The sequence below is a fragment of the Carassius auratus genome, chromosome 31 (assembly GCF_003368295.1).
Source record: "Carassius auratus strain Wakin chromosome 31, ASM336829v1, whole genome shotgun sequence".
Taxonomy (NCBI): Eukaryota; Metazoa; Chordata; class Actinopteri; order Cypriniformes; family Cyprinidae; genus Carassius; species Carassius auratus.
Window position 1 is genome coordinate 2,986,050 of NC_039273.1, and position 22,866 is coordinate 3,008,915.

General features: G+C 34.3%; 1 protein-coding gene across 2 annotated transcripts; it reads left to right on the forward strand.

The window, feature by feature from the left end:
• Positions 1-506: 506 nt before the first annotated feature.
• Positions 507-22,012, forward strand: LOC113050216 (sodium-coupled neutral amino acid transporter 3-like). 2 transcript variants are annotated; one of them, XM_026212987.1, is made up of 17 exons: positions 507-685; positions 6,478-6,629; positions 7,025-7,045; positions 7,156-7,237; positions 7,407-7,522; positions 11,483-11,556; positions 12,050-12,142; positions 12,583-12,664; positions 15,944-16,026; positions 16,467-16,525; positions 17,718-17,891; positions 17,977-18,056; positions 18,132-18,232; positions 18,651-18,775; positions 20,001-20,145; positions 20,892-20,995; positions 21,364-22,012. In XM_026212987.1, the coding sequence occupies exons 2-17, from the start codon at positions 6,526-6,528 to the stop codon at positions 21,466-21,468; spliced, it is 1,548 nt and encodes a 515-aa protein (XP_026068772.1). In that variant the 5' UTR covers positions 507-685; positions 6,478-6,525; the 3' UTR covers positions 21,469-22,012. The 2 variants fall into 2 exon arrangements, with proteins under 2 accessions (XP_026068772.1, XP_026068773.1); XM_026212988.1 differs by lacking the exon at positions 7,025-7,045.
• The last annotated feature ends 854 nt before the right edge of the window (positions 22,013-22,866 follow it).

Below are 22,866 nucleotides of genomic sequence, written 5' to 3' on the forward strand. Positions count from 1 at the left end.
ATAAACTTAATTTAATTTACAATTATTTTTAAATTTGTATTAATGATTTTATTAATAATTTTCATATTTTTAATTTATGTACTTAATTAATTTTAATAAAACATTTTTTTTTTTTGTCATTTTAGGAAAATTTTATTTAAGAAGCAATTTTGTTTTAGAATTTTTTATTTTATTTAAATGAGAGTCCTCTAAGAATCTAATATGGCTATAATAAGATCAACTTTAATATATTTGCTCTTAGACAGGTGGAGTAAACCTTTGAAAAAAACATTTTTTAACAAAAAAAAAAAAAAAGAAAAAGGATAATTTTTCTATTTGAGTGTACCCACCAGTTTTCCTTTATAATTGTTTTTCTTCAACAGCATATCAATATATTTAGTCTCCATGGACCTATTGGAAGAAGTGGGCGGGGCTACTGGAGGGTCTCGTCGGCTGTTATTGGATGAACCCCACATAAGGCGGGGCTTAAACAACCCCCACTACTCATCCATACAGCTTTCTCCAATTCATTTCTCAAAGCATTGAGAGGCGCGCTTTGTTTCTATTGTGATCAAACCACACGAGGAGAAGAACTACAGGGACATAAAGCAGCCGAAACACTGGAAACTTAAAGCTTTAAAAACTTAAGAACATCATTTCTCATTATAACCTGTGAAGAACTCTGAATCTAGGAGCTCACTGACCGGTAAGAAATAAATATTTATTGGTAAAATGTGATCTATTAGTTTTTTAAGTACTTTAAGAGATACATAATTCTAAAAATCAGAAAACGAAAATTTGAAAGAATGTACTTGAGTTCAATATATTTGATGGGGAAATGGACTCTATACCCTTTTAGTGGATGCAAAAAAAAAAAAAGTTTTTGACTCCCTTTGACATGGTCTTAGAGAGTTGGACCGTATTTTATGGTAAAATGTATTTATACCTTCTTCTATTTACTTTGTATATGAGTCAGTGACGTCTCGCGCATTTTATTGTCCAGATATGTTACTCAGAAGAAACCAATTAAAATGCAAAAAAAACAACTGTTAGTGGACTGGCAATAATATTGATTAATTATATAAATAATAATAATAATAATAGAAACAAACTATTATACATATATATATATAAATATAAATAATTAAAGTAGTTTGATGTATTTCTGTCTTCATTGTGGCACATTAAGGTGCATACTGTTGACCTCAGGGGCATATATATATATATATATATATATATATATATATGTATAATATGAATGAATTATTTGTGGCAATGCATTGAATATTGGCATGGCAGATGGCCTGTTAGCATTTCAGCTCTGAGTTCTCTGGACCTTATGGTCAGCAGACAAGTAAACGAGATGTCAGAGGTCACGGAGAAAGTGGGAAATCAGCAGAAGGTACACTATAAAACTAAAAGTAATTGTGATTTTGGATGTGTCCCAACATTAGTTACACAAGCAGACTAAAACTCTGGCACAAATGTCAGATTTTGATTTTGTCATGTTTGAATGGATGGGGCAATGCAGTATGACGCACTTTGAATGTGAATGGACAGTTCCAATCAATCAATAGTTTTCATAGCCAGTATCCAGAGAGGTGTGACTGTTCGATGAGGCAAAGGTCTGTTTTCCAGTGAACTTCATTGGGAAACCTTTACAATCGATGACTGTGAGTACATCCCAGAATTTTCTAGAGACAAATGCGTGACATCAGCTCAAAGTGCTTGACCAATTCTATCCCTTCCTCAAACTTTTTCCTGGATGTAAACATTTGCGTCCAGTGAGGTCAGACCTTCTGGGCTGGTGCTGACAGAGAAGAGGTCACTGACCGCACGTCCAAGGCCAGAGATGAACATATGATTTTGTAGGACGGCAGTCATGTCTGATTTGAGGGAGGTCTTGGAGTTCGTTTAGATTGATGTTACTCTCTGTAAGCCTGAGCTTGACTTTACCATGTGTTTTTGAGTCACAAGACCAGTCATGTGAATATCTTTTGGTGTTTATTTTTATCACCATACCATACTTGTGGTATAGTTCTCACCATATATCACAACCATAGTCAGTTGCATTTGTAAGACATTTTAATTTCATACTGTGACTTTCTTTTCTCTAAATGAAACAAGATTTAGTAAGAAAAAAAAAAACACACTTGCATGGTATATCTATCTGTCTGTCTGTCTAGTTTTGGTGGTGTGGGAAACGGCCTCTGACTGGAGGAACAAATAATTAAGTCAGTATATAATTTATTCCATCTCTGCACCCTAATAAAATAGATTCAAAGAGACTTCTTAAAAGTCATCTGTGAATATTGTGCATGGCATATTTGTAAAATGTGTCCTTTAGAAGCTGGGGTTCATCTGGTTTTGTGTCATGGCTTTAGTTTGAGGTGTTGGTCAGTGTGACGTCTGTATCATTGTGAATGTCAATAAGGCAGCACATTGTTGAATGGTCATCAAGGACAGTGCATTGTGTGAAACAGCTGCAAGGGATGATGAAAATGAGGAGAGAGCATGACAGGTCTTCTTATTACTGAGTTATTGTATTTCGCTCATCTCAAAAGTAGTTAGCTGTGGTACATTTACCCTATGATTGCCCTGTGGCCACTTTGTAACCACATGTTGTTGATTATTATTATAATGCTCTCTTACATGCTACATTTTTTTTGTGACCATCTATTGTCCTTCCTATGTTTGCAAAAAGACTAGCTGACCTGTATTCCCTGCATCCCAAAGTGCTTCACTGAGTTACTAAATTTATCCGCTCAAATAGACATCTTTAATGACCTTGGCCACAACTGGTTTTCTTTAATGGTCAACTAGACATTAAGCAGCATTAGGGCTGCCAAAATCACGTATCGCAGGCAGGCTCGGGACTCCATGCCTCACATACCATCGTCATGTGAAATTCAAGCTCTTGCCAGAATTCAAACGCAACCCGCTCTGGACCCCAAAGAGGTGCTGCTGTTTGTAATGCCTGATCAAAAGTTTTCGGGTGTTTATTTGGAAGGGTTTCTTTTGGGTTAGAGCCTGTCTGACGGTACATTGTTCCACTTTTATATGTTTTTTTAATTGACTTTAACGTTTTTTTTTCTGTTTTGATTCTAAAATGATAATAAACTTAAACAAGAAATTTGTCAGATCTTTTTTATGTTTTTGAAGAGTCTCTTATGCTTACCAAAGCTGTATTTTTTTTATGAAAAATACAGTAAAAAAAATTTAACTGAGAAATAATATTACAATTTTAAATAATTGTTTTCTATTTGAATACATTTTAAAATATAATTTATTTCTGTGATTAAAGCTGAATTTTGACTCCGATCCTTCACAAATCATTCTAATGTGCTGATTTGCTGCTCAAGAAACATTTCTGATTATTCTTAATGTTGAAAACAGTTGCTCTGCTTCGTATTTATGTAAAGGCATACATCTTTTTTCAGGATTCTTTGATGAATATAAAGTTCAAAAGAATGGCATTTATTTGAAATCTTAAACAGTATTAACAACTTTGATGTTTAAGATCACATAAATCATCACCATTGTATGATTTCTAATGAAGTACAGAATATTTTAAAAGTTTCCATGCCACTCTGACTCATTATGTTGCTGGTTTTAAATTTTAATAGTGTTGGAATTTAATCTCAAGTCTGCATCAGTCTCATTAGGAAATGGACTAGACTCAAGACTTTCCTGGCTGTAAACGAACACACTTGTGCAGTTCTTCACGAGAGCTTCTGGTTGTGGTTGTGAGAGGTCTGTGTTAAATATATCATGACAGCTGGGTGTCTCAATGGCCCTACTGTTTTACACATTCTCCTGCAGCTTCCAGAGTTCATTGGACTAAAATCCACAATCATAAAATAAACGGTGAAGTTGTTAATGTTAATGAGCCTTTATCTTTGCAGGGAGTGTGTAGAGACTCTTGCATAAATGTAAATTAGGACTCGGGTGATACTGATATAAGGCCAGTCACTAAATCGCTGAATTATCCTGTTGAATTTTTAGTTGACAATTCTTTAGATGAGCCAACTGCCTATTAACTCTTATAGTATTATATTTTTTTAAATATTACCTGTAATACTTTTATATCTTTTTTTTTTTAAAGGGGTCATATGACGTTGCTAAAAAATAACTTTATTTGGTGTATTTGGTGTAATGCAATGTGTTTATGTGGTTTAAGGTTCAAGAAAACACATATATTATTGTTTCTCCTCTATGCCCCGACTTTCTGAGACGTCGATTTTTACAAAGCTCATTGGTCTGAAAAGCGAGGTGGCATTGTAGGCTACTCCTTTAGATTCAGGAACAGTCCTCGAGAAAAATGCATTGCACACACAGACACAGGTATATTTGGGTTGAACTGTTCTGAAACAATTTTGTAAATACAGTTTAACCACTGATCTCTAGTCATGTCCTCTTTTGGAAGACCAAACAAAGTAGCTTCGGTTTCACAACGAAACACACAGCATCTCCACAACATGGGTCAGCAGCAACAATACAGCGAGAATAAAAGTCATGACTTATTTCTTTGTGTGTACATTTGGGTGACGTTATGCAAATCTTCCCACACAATGACGTAGAAATGTGGGGGCGTTTTTAAACGAGGCATTTTAGGAGGACATGGTTGAGTCTTAAAGGGGTCATATAATGCAATCTAAATTTTTATTTTCTCTTTGGAGTGTTACAAGCTCTTAGTGCATAAAGAAGATCTGTAAAGTTGCAAAGACTAAAGTATAAAATCCAAAGAGATATTCTTTATTAAAGTTAAGCCACGCCCCCCTAAAATGGCTCATTCTAACACGCTCCCACATGTCTACATCACCATGTGGGAAGATTTGCATAACGCTGCCCAAATGTTCATCCAACGAAAGAAGGCATAACTTTTATTCTCGCTGTTGCCGCCGCTGCCTTGTTGTGGAGTCAATGTGTGTTTCGTTGTGAAGGCGTAACTACTTGTTTGGCCTTCCAAAAGAGGACATGACTAGAAATCAGTGGTTAAGGTGTATTTCAACACTGTTCCAGAACAGTCCAACCCAAATAGGATGAGGACTGTTTCCTGAACCAGTAGCCTACAATGCATCTGTGGCACAAAGGCTGTTTCTAAAAAGTGGGGCAGTTTAAAAGTTGCAAGGACAGTCTGGCGCTTCTGACTCGCAGCCTGTTGGTACATTATTAATATTTCAATAATTTGCCACTGATGATTCAAACACGAGTTCCACCTTAACTGGATGCAACAAATGCCTCGTTTGTAATGGGTTTTATCAGTTTTGTCTTGTCTAGTGATGTCAGGATCGCAAACGTATCTTTCTATTGAACAAAATCTTAGTGAACCGCTTGAATCAGTTCACCAAATTGAACTGAATCGTTTGAAATGGTTCAGGTCTCCAATATGCACTAGGCCACAAATTACTGAAGTTATTTGGTTTATAAACTTGCCTTACACTCCCTGTGATGCGAGATAAACCAATATCCTGATTTATTCCGTTACTCCTAACAGTAAATCGACTGAACTGCTAAAAGAGAACCGATGATGGGATGTGCACGAGTAGAGGAGCTGAACTGTGTCTCAAACTGCTGGCCTAGGAGACGGCATATTATGTTAAGGGGCGTAACATTTCCATCACATGCTTGAGGCATTCGGCCAATCACAACGCACTGGATAGTTGGCCAATCAGAGCACACCTCACTTTTCAGACCGATGAGCCTTGTAAAAATTGACGCGTTTCAGAAGGCGGGGCATAGAGGAGAAACAATGATGTTCATTATATGGAAAATGATTTTTTTTTTTTTTAACCTTAAACAGCATAAACACATTACATCACATTACGTTTAAATATAATATCTCTTTGGGTTTGAGACTTTGCAACTAGGGATCTTATCTATTCACGAACACCTTGAAATCGCATCATATGACCCTTTTAATATTACCTTTTTTTCCGGTTTCCTTTTAATCTTTGTTTAGGTTTTGGAATTTTGTTGTGAGTGTCATTTTTATTAGTTCTCGTATTTTAAGATTTCTATTTATCTTATTATTATTTCAGTTTTAATAATTTACATACTTTTTTCAGTTAGTTGCCAGGGCAACATTTGTAATTTGTAGGTTTTTCATCTATTTTTTTATTTTTATTTTGTTTCTGCTTTATTTCAGTTAACAAAAATATTGTTATTATTTTATTTAAGCTAGTTTCCAAACCAACATTTAATTTAGTTTAATTTCATGCACTAAAATAACTAAAACTAAAAAAATATATATATACAGGCATATAAAAAAAATACTAATATAAATTACATACTAAAACTTGAACTACAAAATCCAAAATTGAAAACTAGTTCAAAATATTGATAAAAACGAATAGTATTTCCATGTTTCTAATATAACACTGGTTTCAAATGACGTAAGCTAGACGTAAGAAACAGATTTTGAGGTGTTTTTAATGCATGTAGTGAATATTGACATAGTTGCATTTTTTTATATTTTAAAATCTTTATCTTTTTCAGCAACTTGGTATCAGACAGTTCACACTTGGGATATCAAATACTTCCACAATGGAACCTTCTAGATCAGAAATGTGTATTCTGCCCAATGGGAAAGGTCAAGACCTGGGAGAGGAGATGTGCATGCCGATGAAGACTATGATGGAGGAAGAACAGTAAGCACTTATGCATCACTTCAGTTATTCAGTTTTATCTGTAAAAACTTCATTGTCATTCACTTTTAGATAAGTTCCTTGCATGTGTGTCTACATAACGGGACGTTTTGCTTTTGCGTGGCGTACCAATGGTTCTCAACTGGTTTTTCATGATTTTTAGCATTGCATTTTCCCTGCCTTCCACCAGCCCATCAGAACATTACAAACCCATTTTCAAACCCATCAGTTTTATTGTGTCATTGTGCTTCTGTACTGAGGACTATAGATGCAAAAATACTCCTCAAATCACTTTTATTTCCTTGCATGGTGTGCTGACTTGTCTAAGTGCATGTTTACCCTTTCTCCACTCTTGCCCGATGATGGACCTTCTCACACTCTCTATCATCATCCCTCAGAAATGGTATCCATCATGGCAGGTATGTCACTAACAAGAAACAAATGACTGTTAGCTGCAGTTAGGGAAAATGAACTGATGCACCTTGCAAGATCATTGTAGATTAAATGTCAATTGTCGTCCTTCCAACAGGTTTGATGATCCTGACAGCACACTTGCTGAGAACATTGAGTTCCTGCCCAACAGTGAGGGCAAGAAGCCACGTTTCACTGATGTAAGTATGTGCAACATTTGCCGTGAACTTTCAGCTGAAAGCCTATCACAGTCAGAAACGGAATGATTTTTCAGACTGAGAGATTTGACTGTGTTAATGTTCTCGGTTAGCTGTTGTAGCAGCTGTTGTCTCTGTTTTAGTTGCTCATCAATTTCATTTCCTCTCTTAGTTTGAGGGGAAGACCTCTTTTGGCATGTCAGTCTTCAATTTGGGCAATGCCATTATGGGCAGTGGGATTTTGGGATTGGCCTACGCTATGGCCAATACTGGCATACTGCTTTTCCTGTAAGTGAAATCCCTTCATTTTCCTTTTAATGACAGATTGGCTGGAAAAATAATTGATTGTTGTATGTGCTGATGCGATGCATCGCTGAATCATCTCATAGTCATGCAAATGCCCTCAATGAATCAGCGTTTTCACTTCATCTCAATGTCAAGCATTTGGCAGACCACTGGCTGTCTAATTACCGTGGTAATTAAAGCATTGATTTTTACATGTGTTATTTTTCCAGACATGCTCTTGATTACTTGAATTTTCCCTTTTGGAGGCTGTTAATGTTGGTTGTGTATACCAGAAATGGTTTTCTATGGAAAAGATCTGCCCCCTGCATTCTGTAAAATGACACGTCAACCACCATTTGGCTTTTTCTAAAAACATCAGGCCCGTGTTTTTTTTTAAGGTACTGCAAGATAAAAATGATGACAAACTTAGTCCGTTAGATTAAGATTATTATGTTTTATCAGGCTGGTTTTTAAAATGTTTTAAAGAAAGGGATAATGTACAGTTAGCTGATATTTGTTATATTTATTTTGCAATAATAAATACATTTGTGTGTATATATATAATAAAAAAAATTTTTTTTTAATTTGTATACATTTACATTAAATATATATGTATACACACACACACAAACACGCATGCACAAAACAATATCCATTTAATATATCCATTTAAATACAAATATTTAAATAGTTAAAATATATATTTAGAATAATATATATTTATATATACAATACAAAAAATATTATTTTAAATGTATTATCTTGAACTATACCTCCTTTTGCTTTATGTGTTTGAACTTTTATAGATTAATTTATATTTTTGTAAATGTATTTAAATTGATACTTTATATTAATATAAAAAAATTATATATATATATATATATATATATATATATATATATATATATATATATATATATATATATAAATACAAAACTATATAATTTTTTTACTTACTTTTTAATATATATAATTAATAAATTATAATTATATATATATATATATATATATAAGTAATGCATTGTAATTTATTTGTAAATTTAGAGTTATAATAATTACATTTATACACAAACACATACACACATATACACACACACACGCACACACACACACACACACACACACACACACACATGTATATTATTGTTATTATTATTATTATTATTATTATATACACATGCAGAAACATACAAAATTATATTGATTATCTAATATTAAAATGTGTTTGTGTGACCTGCCGTTTACTCTTTATTTTCCTCCTTCCTAAAATTTTCCATTAGTTAGCTCCACCTCCTCATCTGTCCACGGCCCTAGAAAGGCCATGACCTGAGCTGGCCACGCCTCCTCCGTTCTCCACACACGTCCTTCTTTTCAGGACCCCCTCCCCCGTCCAAATATAGCATATTCATATTTGGTTTCCTCTCGGTCTGACTGGGGGAGGAGAGCGAGAGCCGTCTGAGGCGGCTGCAGCTCCCGTCAGGTTACAGCGAACTGAATACTACTCATCAAATTACCCAACAGGCCAAGACTGTGTCCTCCAAACATAGTCTTATTTCCGGGTAAATAACAAGAAAATCATTAACCTCAGTTTGGTGTGTACTGCACGCATCCCTCTCAGGAGGCAGTTTGATCAAGTCCAGTGGTTTTACTTTTACTCAACACAAAAGACAAGCCTTATATAAGTGTAAAAATACGTTTTCTGTGGTCATTAGGAGGAGTTGACTTACATTGTGGTTAGACTTTCCCACTACTGACAGACCTATCCTTTTTGGGGCAGTTGTGGCTTAATGGTTACTTGTAACCCAAAGGTCACAGGTTTGGAGTCTCAGTAGCAGCAGGGATTGATGTTGAGGGGAGTAATAACCAGTGCTCTCTTTCACCTTCTTTACCACGACAGAGGTGAACTTTAGCAAGGCACCGAACCCACGCCACAGCAAAAATCACTGCCGACTGCTCCGGGTGTGTCTTCATGGTGTGTGTGTGTGTGTGTGTGTGTGTTCACTGCTGTGTGTGCTGTGTGATGGGTTAAATGCAGAGCACAAATTCCATACTGGGACACCATAATTATCCACATTTTTAATCACATTCATTAAAAAAGGTGTTTAATAAAATAAACACTTTTTAAAATGTTTACCTTCATATGAAGCATTCAGTCTATAATAATTACATGTGACCTGGAAAAACCTGGAAAAAAATTGTGAATCTCAAAAAACCTGGCAAGAACATGTTCTGGTCATATTCAATAAAAGAAAAAAAAAGATATCGTATTGCAAAAAAAAAAAAGCATTATTTTCCCCTAAAAACCATGGTCAAATTATTAATTAAAAAAACAAAACAAAAAAAAACAACGGAAATTAAAATTAGAACCATTGAAAAAAATATTACTTTAAATAAAATAAACCGATTTTAATAAATTATGGAAAATACTGAAATAAAATAAAAATAATATACAAATGAAATATTGAAAATATAAAATAAAAGTAAAAGAGATTCTAAATAACACTGCTAAAACTTTTTGATTGAGTTTTTTTTATTCAAAATCTTTATTTTTAATGAGAATTATGTGATTTTTGTAATTGAACATTATTATCAGATGATGGGTAATTCTGAATATTATTAAAAACGGTGGAATTTCCTAAACTGAAAATATTCTGAATGTCTTTATGCATGAGCTTTTTTAATAAGAGGACTAATGTAATGAGGACAACAACAATCACATCATTCAGAAAACAACAACAACACACACCCCACTACAATATTAACACATGAAATATTAATATTTATCTAGCACTAAACATAGATATACCATCTAAAGCAAGTACGTTTTTTAAGTTATTAGATAGACAATCTCTATAATAATTAAACTTAGCATTCTAGTCAATCTTTATGTATACATAGTGATATATATATATATAGCTACATACTGATAAATAAACATTTTCGTTAATGGTCAGATAAATGCATGAACAGAAATGGACAATGCATATTCACATTATTCTTCTGAAGATGTGTGTAAAACAGAGCACAGCTATTGAGAACACTTCCTCTTGCATACTCAATTGATAGGCAGCTGTTGAAGGCAATAGTCCATGGGAACATTTGAATAGAGTCGTTCCAGAGCTTATTTCACACCTCTTTCTATTTACTGCCCATTTATCAGGTACTTGTCATCTAAATAGATTTCAATGCATTAAATTGAAGGAGTTTGCCTCCTGGGGTGAAGCATCTTTCTGAAAGCACACTAATCACTTTCCACCATTGTGTTGATAAAGCTTTTATCAGATTTGCCTTTCTCAAAATTTCCATTACATAAGCTAAGAGAAAAGAGTGGGATGAAATGGTAAAATTGTGTGTTTGATCGCAGGGTTTCACTGAATATATTATCAGCACAAACACAAACACCGGCACTTTCCCAAGATTCATTCAGAAGTAAATCTTACTCTACAACAGTCATACATCTGAAGTATAAAGTACTGTAGACCTTTTATTATCTAAGACACACTTGGAACTCCAGCAATAGAGTTTAGATTATATTTGGGGGGTTTTGATAGTTTATAATCTTAACTATGTGTACTGGACACCTAATACTGCAGGTCATTTTAGATTAAAGGTCAGTTAAACGTAGAAAGTAGTAAATTAAAGGAGTAGTTCACTTTCATTTACTCACCACCCACTTGTTCCAAACCTGCATGTGTTTGTTGAACACAAAAGAAGATATTTTGAAAATGTTGAGATCTGAACAGTTGATGAGCACCACTGACTTCCATAGTATATATTCCATAGTATACTTCTACTATAGAAGTCAATGGTGCTCATCAACTGTTCAGATCCCAACATTTTTTCATTCGGAAAGTGAACTTCTCCTTTAACCTCCACCAGAGGAACTTCCATATTAGGGTCTAGCAGGTGTAGATGGTGTTGTACAGATGTGGAGTGATTGTGACGCTTGTATTTTGTCTTCAGGTTTCTCCTCACGGCTGTAGCTGGTCTCTCCTGCTATTCTATTCACCTCCTGCTGAAGTCCTCTGGTGTTGTGGGTAAGATGAGACACATTTGCTCCATCAGTGTGTTGTATGGTCATGTCCTCATCAGGTGGACAGATGCATGAAAGTTAACTCAAAGAAACTTGGCTCTTACATATACATATACATATATATATATATATAATATATTTATAATGTTTTGTATACCAAAATATTTTTTTCAGTAATTTTATTCACCATTCTTAATGCTAAACACATAACTGTAATATTTAGCTTCACACTAATAATAAATGTTATAATAAAGAGCTCTTGATTTCTGATGCTGTTTTCAAGTGTTTTAGTGACATTTCTTGCAGTGCAGTTGAGGGTGTTGTTAGTGTATTGTTGTGATCTGAAAACACATTTCAGCTTCTGACTGAGTTTCCATGTTAAACTCCAGTGACGCAGTCAAAGATAATCATAACATGAGATGCAGTGTTATGTGGAAACTTGGCTCCGGTGGTGAGATTTGTCTCTCTCTTCATGTTTTACTGACATTGGTTTCCAGGAATCAGATCTTATGAACAGCTGGGGTTCAGGGCCTTTGGAATCACAGGGAAGATGGCGGCCGGAATAGCAATCACCCTTCAAAACATTGGAGGTAAATTAATATTAGCCTAACCTGACTTTTTCCAAGATATAGATAGATATATTTTATAGATGTGACAGGTCTTTGTCTCCTGCCTTTTCTCTTCTCATTCATTTCTATAGTTTCCTCTCTGGATTTGCCAGTTACCTGTGCTTTCATCTATACACTTTTGACAAAATTATGAAACTTGTTTTATGCTAATGATTAACACTGTATATTTGGATGAATGTTTTGACACATTTCCATGTTGTTTTACCCCAAAATAATTACTGTTGCCTCTTCTTGACATCATTTGGACATATATATATTTAATTGTTTTATGTAGTTATATTTATAGTTATTTATAAATAATATCCAGCTGAGTGCAGCAAGCACAAGAAGCATAGAACCCTGACGGTTATTTTCTTTTGAATGAGATTCTTCTAATGAACTCATTTTTGTCTTTGCTTTAGCCATGTCCAGTTACTTATACATCGTCAAGTCAGAGTTCCCACTGGTTCTGCAGGCTTTTTTGAAAGCAGACACCAGTTCAGGGTAAGTACTCTTACATTGTAAAATGCTGAAATGAAATGAGAGAATCCCGAGCTTTCCTCAACAGTCCACTTTAGCAGTTAAATATAAATGAATTGACTGTTATGCGCTGACTCTGAAGCCACTGGTATAGACATGTACTTGTCATTATCAGCTGACGATGTCACCATCGGGGTCATTCACCAGGGCAAACACTCAAAAATTTCAATCTGGCATCCAGGGGAGGTGTGGTAGGATCTGTGAACTGTGATTGGGCAGTTAATAAGAGAATGGGAGCTGATTGGCTGATGCTATGTCTTTCCCACCACACCCCTGTTTCTGCGCTTGACAGCTGCTTTAAACAAGCGTATCGTCAGTAGACACAACTCATTGCTTACGTCTGAAAACATATGCTGGGTTATATCTTTATTCAGCTGCTTGTGTTCTCAGGGTAGATCCTAGTTTAGCATGTTTTATCAGGTTTAAAAACTGTGTGGAAAACAGACTCATCGTGGTGTGTTTGTAAGAAGCAAACAAATGCAGTTAGAAGAGATTTCTATGACTGTTATTATATTATATGCACAACAAAACCACAATTTTATTTTAAAGCCCCTGAAGTCATTAGAGGTTAATCATCAAAATCTTCTGTCTGCTGTATTTCAAAATACCTGGATTAGTATGAAGGTTTCCGATTAACAGAGTGAAAGTGTAGATGGGCATGGTGATTTTATTTATATGATGACTGTGATGCTCACACAGGCTTTGGCTCCTGAGACTTCTCAGTACTGGATTGAATAGGTCAGCGTATGTTAGAAATTGTGAAAAGATGGATGCCTGTGCTTCAGTTTTAACAGTATGCATTGACTGAGAGATTTTGTATAATTTTAGGACCAGGTGCAACTTTAAGTGATGCTTCTATACGCACACACACACACACACACACACACACACACACACACACACATTGGTATTCCTATAATTATGGGGATATACCCTAACCCTATCTCTAAACCTACACTTCGCATTAATAATTCTGCATTTTTAGAATTTCAAAAAAATCATTCTGTGTAATTTATTAGCAGTTTTCTGCAAAAATGAAAAACGGCCCCACAAAGTTAAAATTTGACTGGTATTTCTATCCTTATTTAGTCCCCATTCCATAGGGAATACACACACTTTAATGTACACACCTAATGCTGGATGACAATTCTAGTATTGTTTTGTTTGGCAATATTTTACACCAAAATATCAGATATGATTTTACTTTCTTTTTTTTTCTTCTTTTTTGCATAGGCAGTCACCATGCATTTTATTTATGTTATTGTTATTTATATACTAATGTATTATTTCTTAATATTTTGAATTTGCTTTTATTTATATAATTTCAGTTTTCATTTTACTTTTAAGTTTAATTAATATGTTATGTTCTTTTGTCATTTATTTATTTATTTTTTTGTTTACTTATTTCAGTTTGTTACCAAGGCTAACAGTTTAAATTTTTTTAAGTTTAGGTAAAATTTGTATTTCAGCTTTATACATTTTTTTGAAAATGATTTGTATTTATTTACATTTTATTCAAAAAAGTAAGATATCTATCTATCTATCTATCTATCTATCTATCTATCTCTCTGTCTGTCTATATCTATCTATCTATCTATCTATCTATCTATCTATCTATCTATCTATCTATCTATTTGTCTATCTGTGTATCTATCTGTCTGTTGCTATGCAGAAGTCGGCATGTAAAATCATAGATAGTATATCTGCACATGGTCTTTTGCTGAGGAATGTTTATGCCCCGATAGCATATATAATGTATGATGTTTCATTCCCACATATAGTAATCTACAGATAGTCTAAGAGGGCCTAGCATTGGCACGCCAACCCTCCCCATAAGTGTCTGAATACAAGCAGGGAGGTGCGGAGAGGGTCTGAAAATAGAGGAGTCTCAATCCAGGCCTGGACCTACACACTACGTAACACCTTGTGACTCTGTGTGTGTGTGTGTGTGTGTGTGTGTGGTTACTTGAGTTCAGGAGTGGGAACTGCTCCATGTTGCATTCAGCTCTGGGCTATATTTGTTAGATGGTGTGTGTCGCGTCCACAGCAAATACAACATGCTGTCTCATAAATCACAAGAATCACAGACTCAGGCTGGAATCAGAGTTAGACAGGTTGATTCCGGAAGAGTGTAGGTGTTTTCCACAGTCACACAAGTGATGATGACGTTAGTTTGACACACAGGCAGAGTAACAGAAAAGGAGACCGGAAGATAGATTGGCTCTAAAATAGGCACTGAAAGTTATCAATAAATATGGTTGTGTTTATTTTTTTTACTATTTACTGGTTTATTTTGTTGACCTTTTAGTTCATGCTTCCTTTACTCTTATTAAAATTTAAGCAAATATAATAACCTTATCTGGATATGAATGTATGCTACCGTTCAAAAGTTTGGGGTTGGTAAATTTTTTACGTGTTTTTGAAAAAAGCCACTTATGCTCACCAAAGCTGCATTTATTTGTAATACAGTAAAAACAGTAATATTCTGAAAAATGATTTTAAAATGACTGTTTGTTTTAATTTGATATAGTTTAAAGTGTCATTTATTCCTGTGATGCGCAGCTGAATTTTCAGCATCATTACTCCAGTCTTCAGTGTCCCATGATCCTTCAGAAATCATTCTAATATGCTGATTTTCTTTGTCAACATTTATTATTAACATTCTGATATGGTGATTTGCTGCTCAAGAAACCTTTCTGATTATTATCAATATGATGCAGTAACAAAGATGCATATTCAACAGAACGATGTCTGTTTAAAATAGAATGTTTTGTAACATTACAAATGTCTTTACTGTCACTTTTGATCAATTTAATGCATACATGCTAAATAAAAGTATTAATTTCTTTAAAACAAAAAAATTATACTACATTAGAACAGCAGTATATAATATTTTTAAATTAGTAAGCATAAAGTATTAAATTTTTTACACATTGTTGCCACATATAGTGGAGAATGCAAGTAATGATTTAATTTTTTATATAACACATTTTTATACTTCTGGGAGAAAATTAATTCACATTAATAACATTAATCACCATAATGGTGACCAACTATTTACAGTATTGTGCCATAGCTTGATGTTGTACAGTAATTTGTTGCATTAAACAAATAAAATGACTGATCTGAACTTATGACACTTTAAAAAATGTAAAAATGAACAATGTTGCCAATAAATTTTGAAAAGCTTGAATTTTTGACTAGTGCTTCGGATTTGACATCTGTTGACTTGTCTGTTTCTAGTCAATGGTATCTCAATGGAAACTACTTGGTGGTGCTTGTGTCTCTTTCGGTCATCCTGCCTTTGGCTCTAATGAAGCAGCTGGGTGAGTCGATCATTTCTACTTCAGTCATCTCATATCATGAAAGTGGCTTTCCGTGTACGTTTAACCCAGATGAATAGACTGTTCATATTACAGAGCATCGGTTCAAGCACTTTAAAAGTGTTTTCTGTCATCAAATCAATCAATAAGCTAAACTAATTCAGCACACCTGTTTATCTGACAGCACCAGTACGGTTTAACACAATTCTGTTTTTGTTCTTTTGACGTTTTTATAGTAATTGAATCAAGTTGACCGTGTCAGTATTTGAGTTTGGTCAGCTCTGTCAGCACAGATTAGCTCCTGAGATGAGCGATAACTCACTGCGCTTCTCTAAGCTCATGCGCTCATGCATTTATAGTTCGGATCAGGGATTCACAGCATGTCGATTGACAATTGGACCGTGACGCCATATTGACGTGCTTCACTATATTTACATTTTCAGGTTACCTTGGTTACACCAGTGGTTTTTCACTCAGCTGCATGGTCTTCTTCCTCAGTGCAGTAAGTATTTGCCATCATCATCATTGTATATCAGGTATTTTTTTAAGTTCATATGAAAACAAAAATCACTTATTGAGTCTTATTGAGCATGATTCATCAGTGTAAGTTATTCTAAAGAAACGACATCCATAAATAATTTATTTGATACAAAAAAAATACAGTTAATAGAAAAACTCACCACATTCCTGTCCCTGTGTCTCATACATATTTCAGCTTCACATACCGTTCGCCCGCACATTTTTCCCCAGAGGAAGCAATAAACTGTGTACATATTATATCATATCTACATGCAGCAATGCTGACTCATAAAACACTCACTCAGACTGACTTCAAAAGAAGACGACTGAGGCTTTTAATTGGTTTTAATTGGTAACACTCTCTCGGGATAATATGATGATGCTCTATAATGTTTCATAAGTGTGTATTTGGCTCTCTGAAGAATAACGTTTTTCTGTTTTTGCAATTTGACCTGTTGTTGAAGATCATTTATTTCTATGTCTTTAGACAATTTAGTCACCAAGACATACAGCCATTTAAGGGGCTTATATTGAAAAAAAATAAAAACACAACTGGATGCCTTTTTTCAAATTCAAAACACCGATCACAAGATTGAAATTCCATAACTATAAACAAAAATATGTCTAAATGGCTATTCATTAATTTCTTTTTATTACTACATTTAGGGGACATACGTACAATAAATGCATTGCTTTTTCATCTTCAAAACATTGAAATGTCAACAAAATTCCATTATTATATACAAACATTTTAAAAATGGGCTAACTTTTGTTTTATATTTGTATTTACGTATTTATGTCATGACACATACATTTTTTTATATATTTTTTTATGTCCATTTGGTTTGCGGCAATTAAGGAATTACACACGGAACGTACTCAAGTTAATGGTTGAATTTCTCGTGTTTTTGGTAATTGGCCTAAAGTTAGGGATCATTATTTTTAACCTGCTGTATTTTATATGTCTTTGTCTCTTTGGACATGTTAGCCGACAAGAAATGTAGCCATTAGAGGCTTGAATATTAAAAACAAATTGCATGGCTTTTTAAAGTTCTACACAATGATCACAAGTTTGAAATTCCATAATGTTATATATATGTAATATATGTATGTGTGTGTGTGTGTGTAAAATTTATTTGTTTATTTAATTATTATCATTTTTGCCATATTGTTAGGTCATTTATAAGAAGTTCCAGATCCTGTGCCCATTCGAGGAGTTTTCGTCCAATAGCACGCTGGCACAGGCTCATTCAAACGTGACGTTGGACCACGCCCACGGTTACCATAACGGACATGTGATGGTGGACGACTCCCACTGCAGCCCACAGATGTTCACCGTCAACACACATGTACTACACTCAGAGAATAGCACATTTTTGTTTTCAGAATTACATATTTTACTGAATGCTTTCAAAAAGACACTCTGTCCCACAGACCGCATACACCATCCCCATCCTGGCCTTCGCTTTCGTCTGCCATCCTGAGGTCCTGCCCATCTACACTGAGCTGCGCAAGTAAGTTGACAGCATTAAAGCAGCACTGCGACTGTAATCTGTGTCTTATGCAAATGGATGTTTTTCTCCCTGCAGCCCAACTCAGAAGAAGATGCAGCACATTTCCAACATTTCCATTCTGATCATGTACACTATGTACTTCCTTGCTGCTCTCTTTGGATACCTAACGTTTTACAGTAAGTTTAACTAACACTTTTACATTTGCCCATTGCTAGTACTCTGCTTAACTAACAAACTGGATCCTGCATTTGGTTCAAGTTTGCACTCAATTTTATGTATGCATTATGTTGCGAGTCAAATTAAATATAGTTCTGCTTTGGTTGGCAATGCAACACATAGATCTGATAGCGACTGTAAAAATAAATGCTTTTAAAAGCAAGGACATATCCTGTGTGTTTGCATATTCCATTTTTTGGGGGGATAGGATTTAATTGATTATATTCTCTTAATATGCATGCTTTAACTATTTTCCCTTTTTTGTAAGTTAGATTATTACTATTATTTCAATGTTTCAATATGCACATGTAATGTATTGCTTAGCATGCATTATTACAGCTGCAAACTAAGTAGATGAATTCTCTGATTTCGCCACAGCTAAAGTTGAGGCCGAGCTTCTGCACACATACAGCAGGATCGACCCCTACGACACACTCATCCTCTGCGTGCGTTTGGCTGTGCTCACCGCTGTCACACTGACTGTGCCCATCGTTCTGTTCCCAGTGAGTTTAACATATTATATGCTCATGTCATAGAGGTTATGCTGCTTTTAGCATTTTTATCACGCATTTTTATGACATGGTGTCATTCCAAAAAAAAAAAAGTCATACACCAAGCAAAACACTGTACAAACCGCAATGCCTTTGCCTCGGGAGACTTCCAAGATTGGAATGGTATCCATGGCTGCAAAATGGTTTAAAATAACTTAAATTGAGACAAAATGAATATTAAAATAAGACAAAGCACCTAAAATCTGAGATATAGACAGACTTTATATTTCTTATGTTCCTACATTTTGAAAACATGCATTGCCATGTGTTACACTGATTTTTACATGGATTTTTTTTATATTTAAAATAAAATATCCAAAAATTTAAATAATTTTCATTTTCGTTCGGGTTAACTCAAAGTTGACAAGTGAATAAAATATAAGTAAAACTCTTCAAATTAAAAAAATCAATAAAACTTTAATTAAAATTAAAAAGTAAAATTTAAATTCAAAATATTAACAAAAACTATAATAATATCTCAGTGGTACTAAAATAACACTGCGATGATCCAAGGTTTTTGCCACTTTATTCTTGTTAAACTGTTGATATGGATACACTGACATTATATTTCATAATGTGAATTGTTCCTCCTCGTCATTTTTTCTTTTATTTAAGAACCAGTGTTATATAAAACCTGGATATATGAGGAATTTGTAAAGTTTAATTTCTAGACCAGGAAAAGTTACGCAAATTAATAAAATCTTAAAAAGTCATGAAAATTTCTATAATACAGACTCTAAAATATTTTGTCAGAAAGAAATAGAATAAGAGAATAATCTAATCAAGCAGCTGGAAAACTGGTAAATATATATATTTTTTAAACTTCTGGAATTATAGTATTGAATTATTTTAATATAATGCCACTCCTAGTTTCTGTATATAAAATGTCTGAAAACCAATATCTTATCTCTTCATTTTTGTCTTGTAGAGTAGTGGGACCTTGGAGTCAAAAGGTTGAGAAGCACTGATGTAATATATGAATCATTTGGGTTGAATATTACAGCAAAAACAACAACATTGTGTAGTTTATGCAGTTATTGTGATTTAAAACGATTGATGCTGCCTATGCTTTAGGGGACAGATTGAGCTTGTTGTACAGTAAGAGCTCAAACGTTTCTTAAAGTAATTTAAATCCACAAAAACGGCATAAAATGTTCTCTGCTACTTTTTCTCAAAGGTGCGAAGAGCCATTCAAGAGATGATGTTCCCTAATAAAACCTTCAACTGGATCCGACACGTCATCATCGCTGTCATTCTCCTGACCTTCATCAACATCCTGGTCATCTTCGCGCCCAACATCCTGGGCATCTTTGGCATCATTGGTGAGTCCTTCAATCCTTACTGAACGAAGAGCTCAAAATCCAGAGCGGTCAAATGTGCTTTCTGAGGGAAACAGTTCTGTGTTCAAATGTGTCAGAAAAGCCAAAGCAGAGACTCACGTTGGCGTGACTTGTTTGTCTTGCTTTCTCAGTGTGGGTAAGGGTCTCTGACACGGTCTCTGGCCTTGAGAACAGCTCCATACGTCACCTTTGCTTGTTTGAACAGATAATGTTGTGCTGTTAAATCAATATTTTTGTGTTTGACTCATATTACTGGAAAGAAGATGTTTCCTTTTTTTTGAAACCCTTTTTGTTGTTGTTGTTGTTGTTGTTGTTCAAGTTACTAAACTAAAATTATTTTGGAATTTACAATGATGTAAAAAAAAATATCTTTTTGAGATGAATTCTTTAAATAAAAAATGTGTAAAAAGAGCAGTGAAGCAGGTTTTAAAATTTGTGATATTTATTAAAGATATTTTGACAATTTTATAATTAGCTTTAAAAAAAATTACAACTATTTTTCCTTTCAGAAATAATTTGACATTGACTCACAAGTCTTACTGTGATAACCATAAAATAGTTTTTGTTCAACACTGGGTTCTCATTTAACTTTTCCATTCTCATTTTCATCAGCAAGAAGCACGTTGCTGGAATCTTAATTGTCATCATGTTTAATTGTCATCAGTGTCAGGTTTAATTGGATTCAGCTGATGAGCTGATCTACATTTGTTCTGTTCTTCCTCCTCCAGGTGCAACATCCGCTCCCTGTCTTATCTTCATCTTCCCTGCTGTCTTCTACATCCGTATTGTGCCCAAGGATAAGGAGCCAATGCGCTCCACCCCCAAAATCTTTGTGAGTTATGTTTGTATGATTAATAATTATCCAGAAGTGATTAAAAATAAAAACATTAAATAAAATTAAATTGAAAAGAGAAAATATAAAATACAAATGAATTCAAAATACAACAAAAACTTTAATAACATATTAGTGATAATTAATGCTGCACAGATGCAAGGTTTCCAGACATTTACATTAGATACATAGATGTATAATATAAATAATTTGTTACTGTACATTTTTGGGGATAATTCTAAAACATTCTTTATAAAAACCTTCAGTTCACAAATTGAGTCTGAATCCAATTTTTTTTTGGCCAAGTTGTTTTATAAAAAAGAAAAAGATGTGATTAATGACTAAAGATCTTGTTCTCTTTTTCTCAGGCTGCCTGTTTTGCTGGACTGGGCATGTTGTTTATGATAATGAGCTTGAGCTTCATCATCATTGATTGGACGACAGGCAGCAGCAGTACTATGGGTGGCCACTAGGAGACAAACTTTGTTGATGAATGTGTGTTTTTGTATGAGAGTGTGAGGTGTATGTTAGGTTAGTGATGTAACATACTGGAAGTGATCTGATTGATTTTTATCCATATTTTCCTGCCTGTTATGACACGGAGGATGCCCTATCCCACTGTGGAAAGGAAAAGGTGAGGGGGACCCAACGTAACATCCCATTTTACACAGATAATCTGCCAGCAGATAATGGGGAAGAACTGCATTATTCTGGAAAAAACACGTCTGATAAATTCACACTGATGTTTTATATTTTAAAACCTGTGAAAGCGCTGATATTGTCAATTTGGGCAATTTTTTTTATTGCAATTTATTTATTCAAGGTTTAGTACAGCAGTCTCCAAACTCGGTCCTGGAGGGCTGGAGTTTTAGCTCCAACTTGCCTCAACCCACTTGCCTGCAAGTTTCTAGCATGCCTAGTAAGACCTCGATTAGGTTCAGGTATGTTTAACTTACAGTACAGACCAAAAGTTTGGAAACATTACTAAATATTACTGTTTTTTCTGTACTTTTGATCAAATAATTTTTTTTTTTTTTTTTTTTTTTTTTTTTTTTTTAGATAAATGCAGGCTTGATGAGCAGAAGAAACTACTTTCAAAAACATTAAAATTGTAATGTTTCCAAACGTTTGGTCTGTACTGTATGTTAAGGCTTAAGTTTACTTGTCGTCATTTTTATTTATCTCTCACTCTCTGTTTTTCCTATCCAGAGCTCTTATACTTGACAAAACTGAATGCAAGTACTGTAGTAACACATAGTTGAATCCTTCTAGATTTCTTTTAAGTGACAGTACATGCATTCTACAATAGTCACCTATATATCAGATTTTTACAAATGTAATTCTGTGTTTTACTTTGCTCATAGAACGAGGAGATTGTAGAGGTTTTGATTCCTCTCTGGGTGTAGAATGAAGCAGGCTAGTTTAGTAAAGATGGATCGATAGTTGGTTTACTCTCCAGTGGGCTTTGGACAATCAGTGAGTCGCATTACTACCTATTTTAGGTAACTTGCCGTGTTTTCGAGTCAAGTGAGAGTACAATTTATCAAATCGCATAATTTCAGTGTGCCAAAGCCAAGGATTTCTATAGTCCTTCAAACTGTCATGAAGTATATTTTCAGTTTTCCTAAAGTACAATAGACAGAATGCAAGGCATGCCTTGATCACATTGAGATTTAAACAGTGAAAAACATATTTATTTAATTGTATTGAATATATTTTGCAGTTCACTGGATGAGTATTAGTGTGTGTTATAGTATTAATGTGTACAATACTGGTGTCCTTCATCGGTTTTGTTTGTCATGATATTCAAGGTCATTTATACAAACACTAGTCAAGGACCTCATATACGAATACAAAACTATATTTTACTT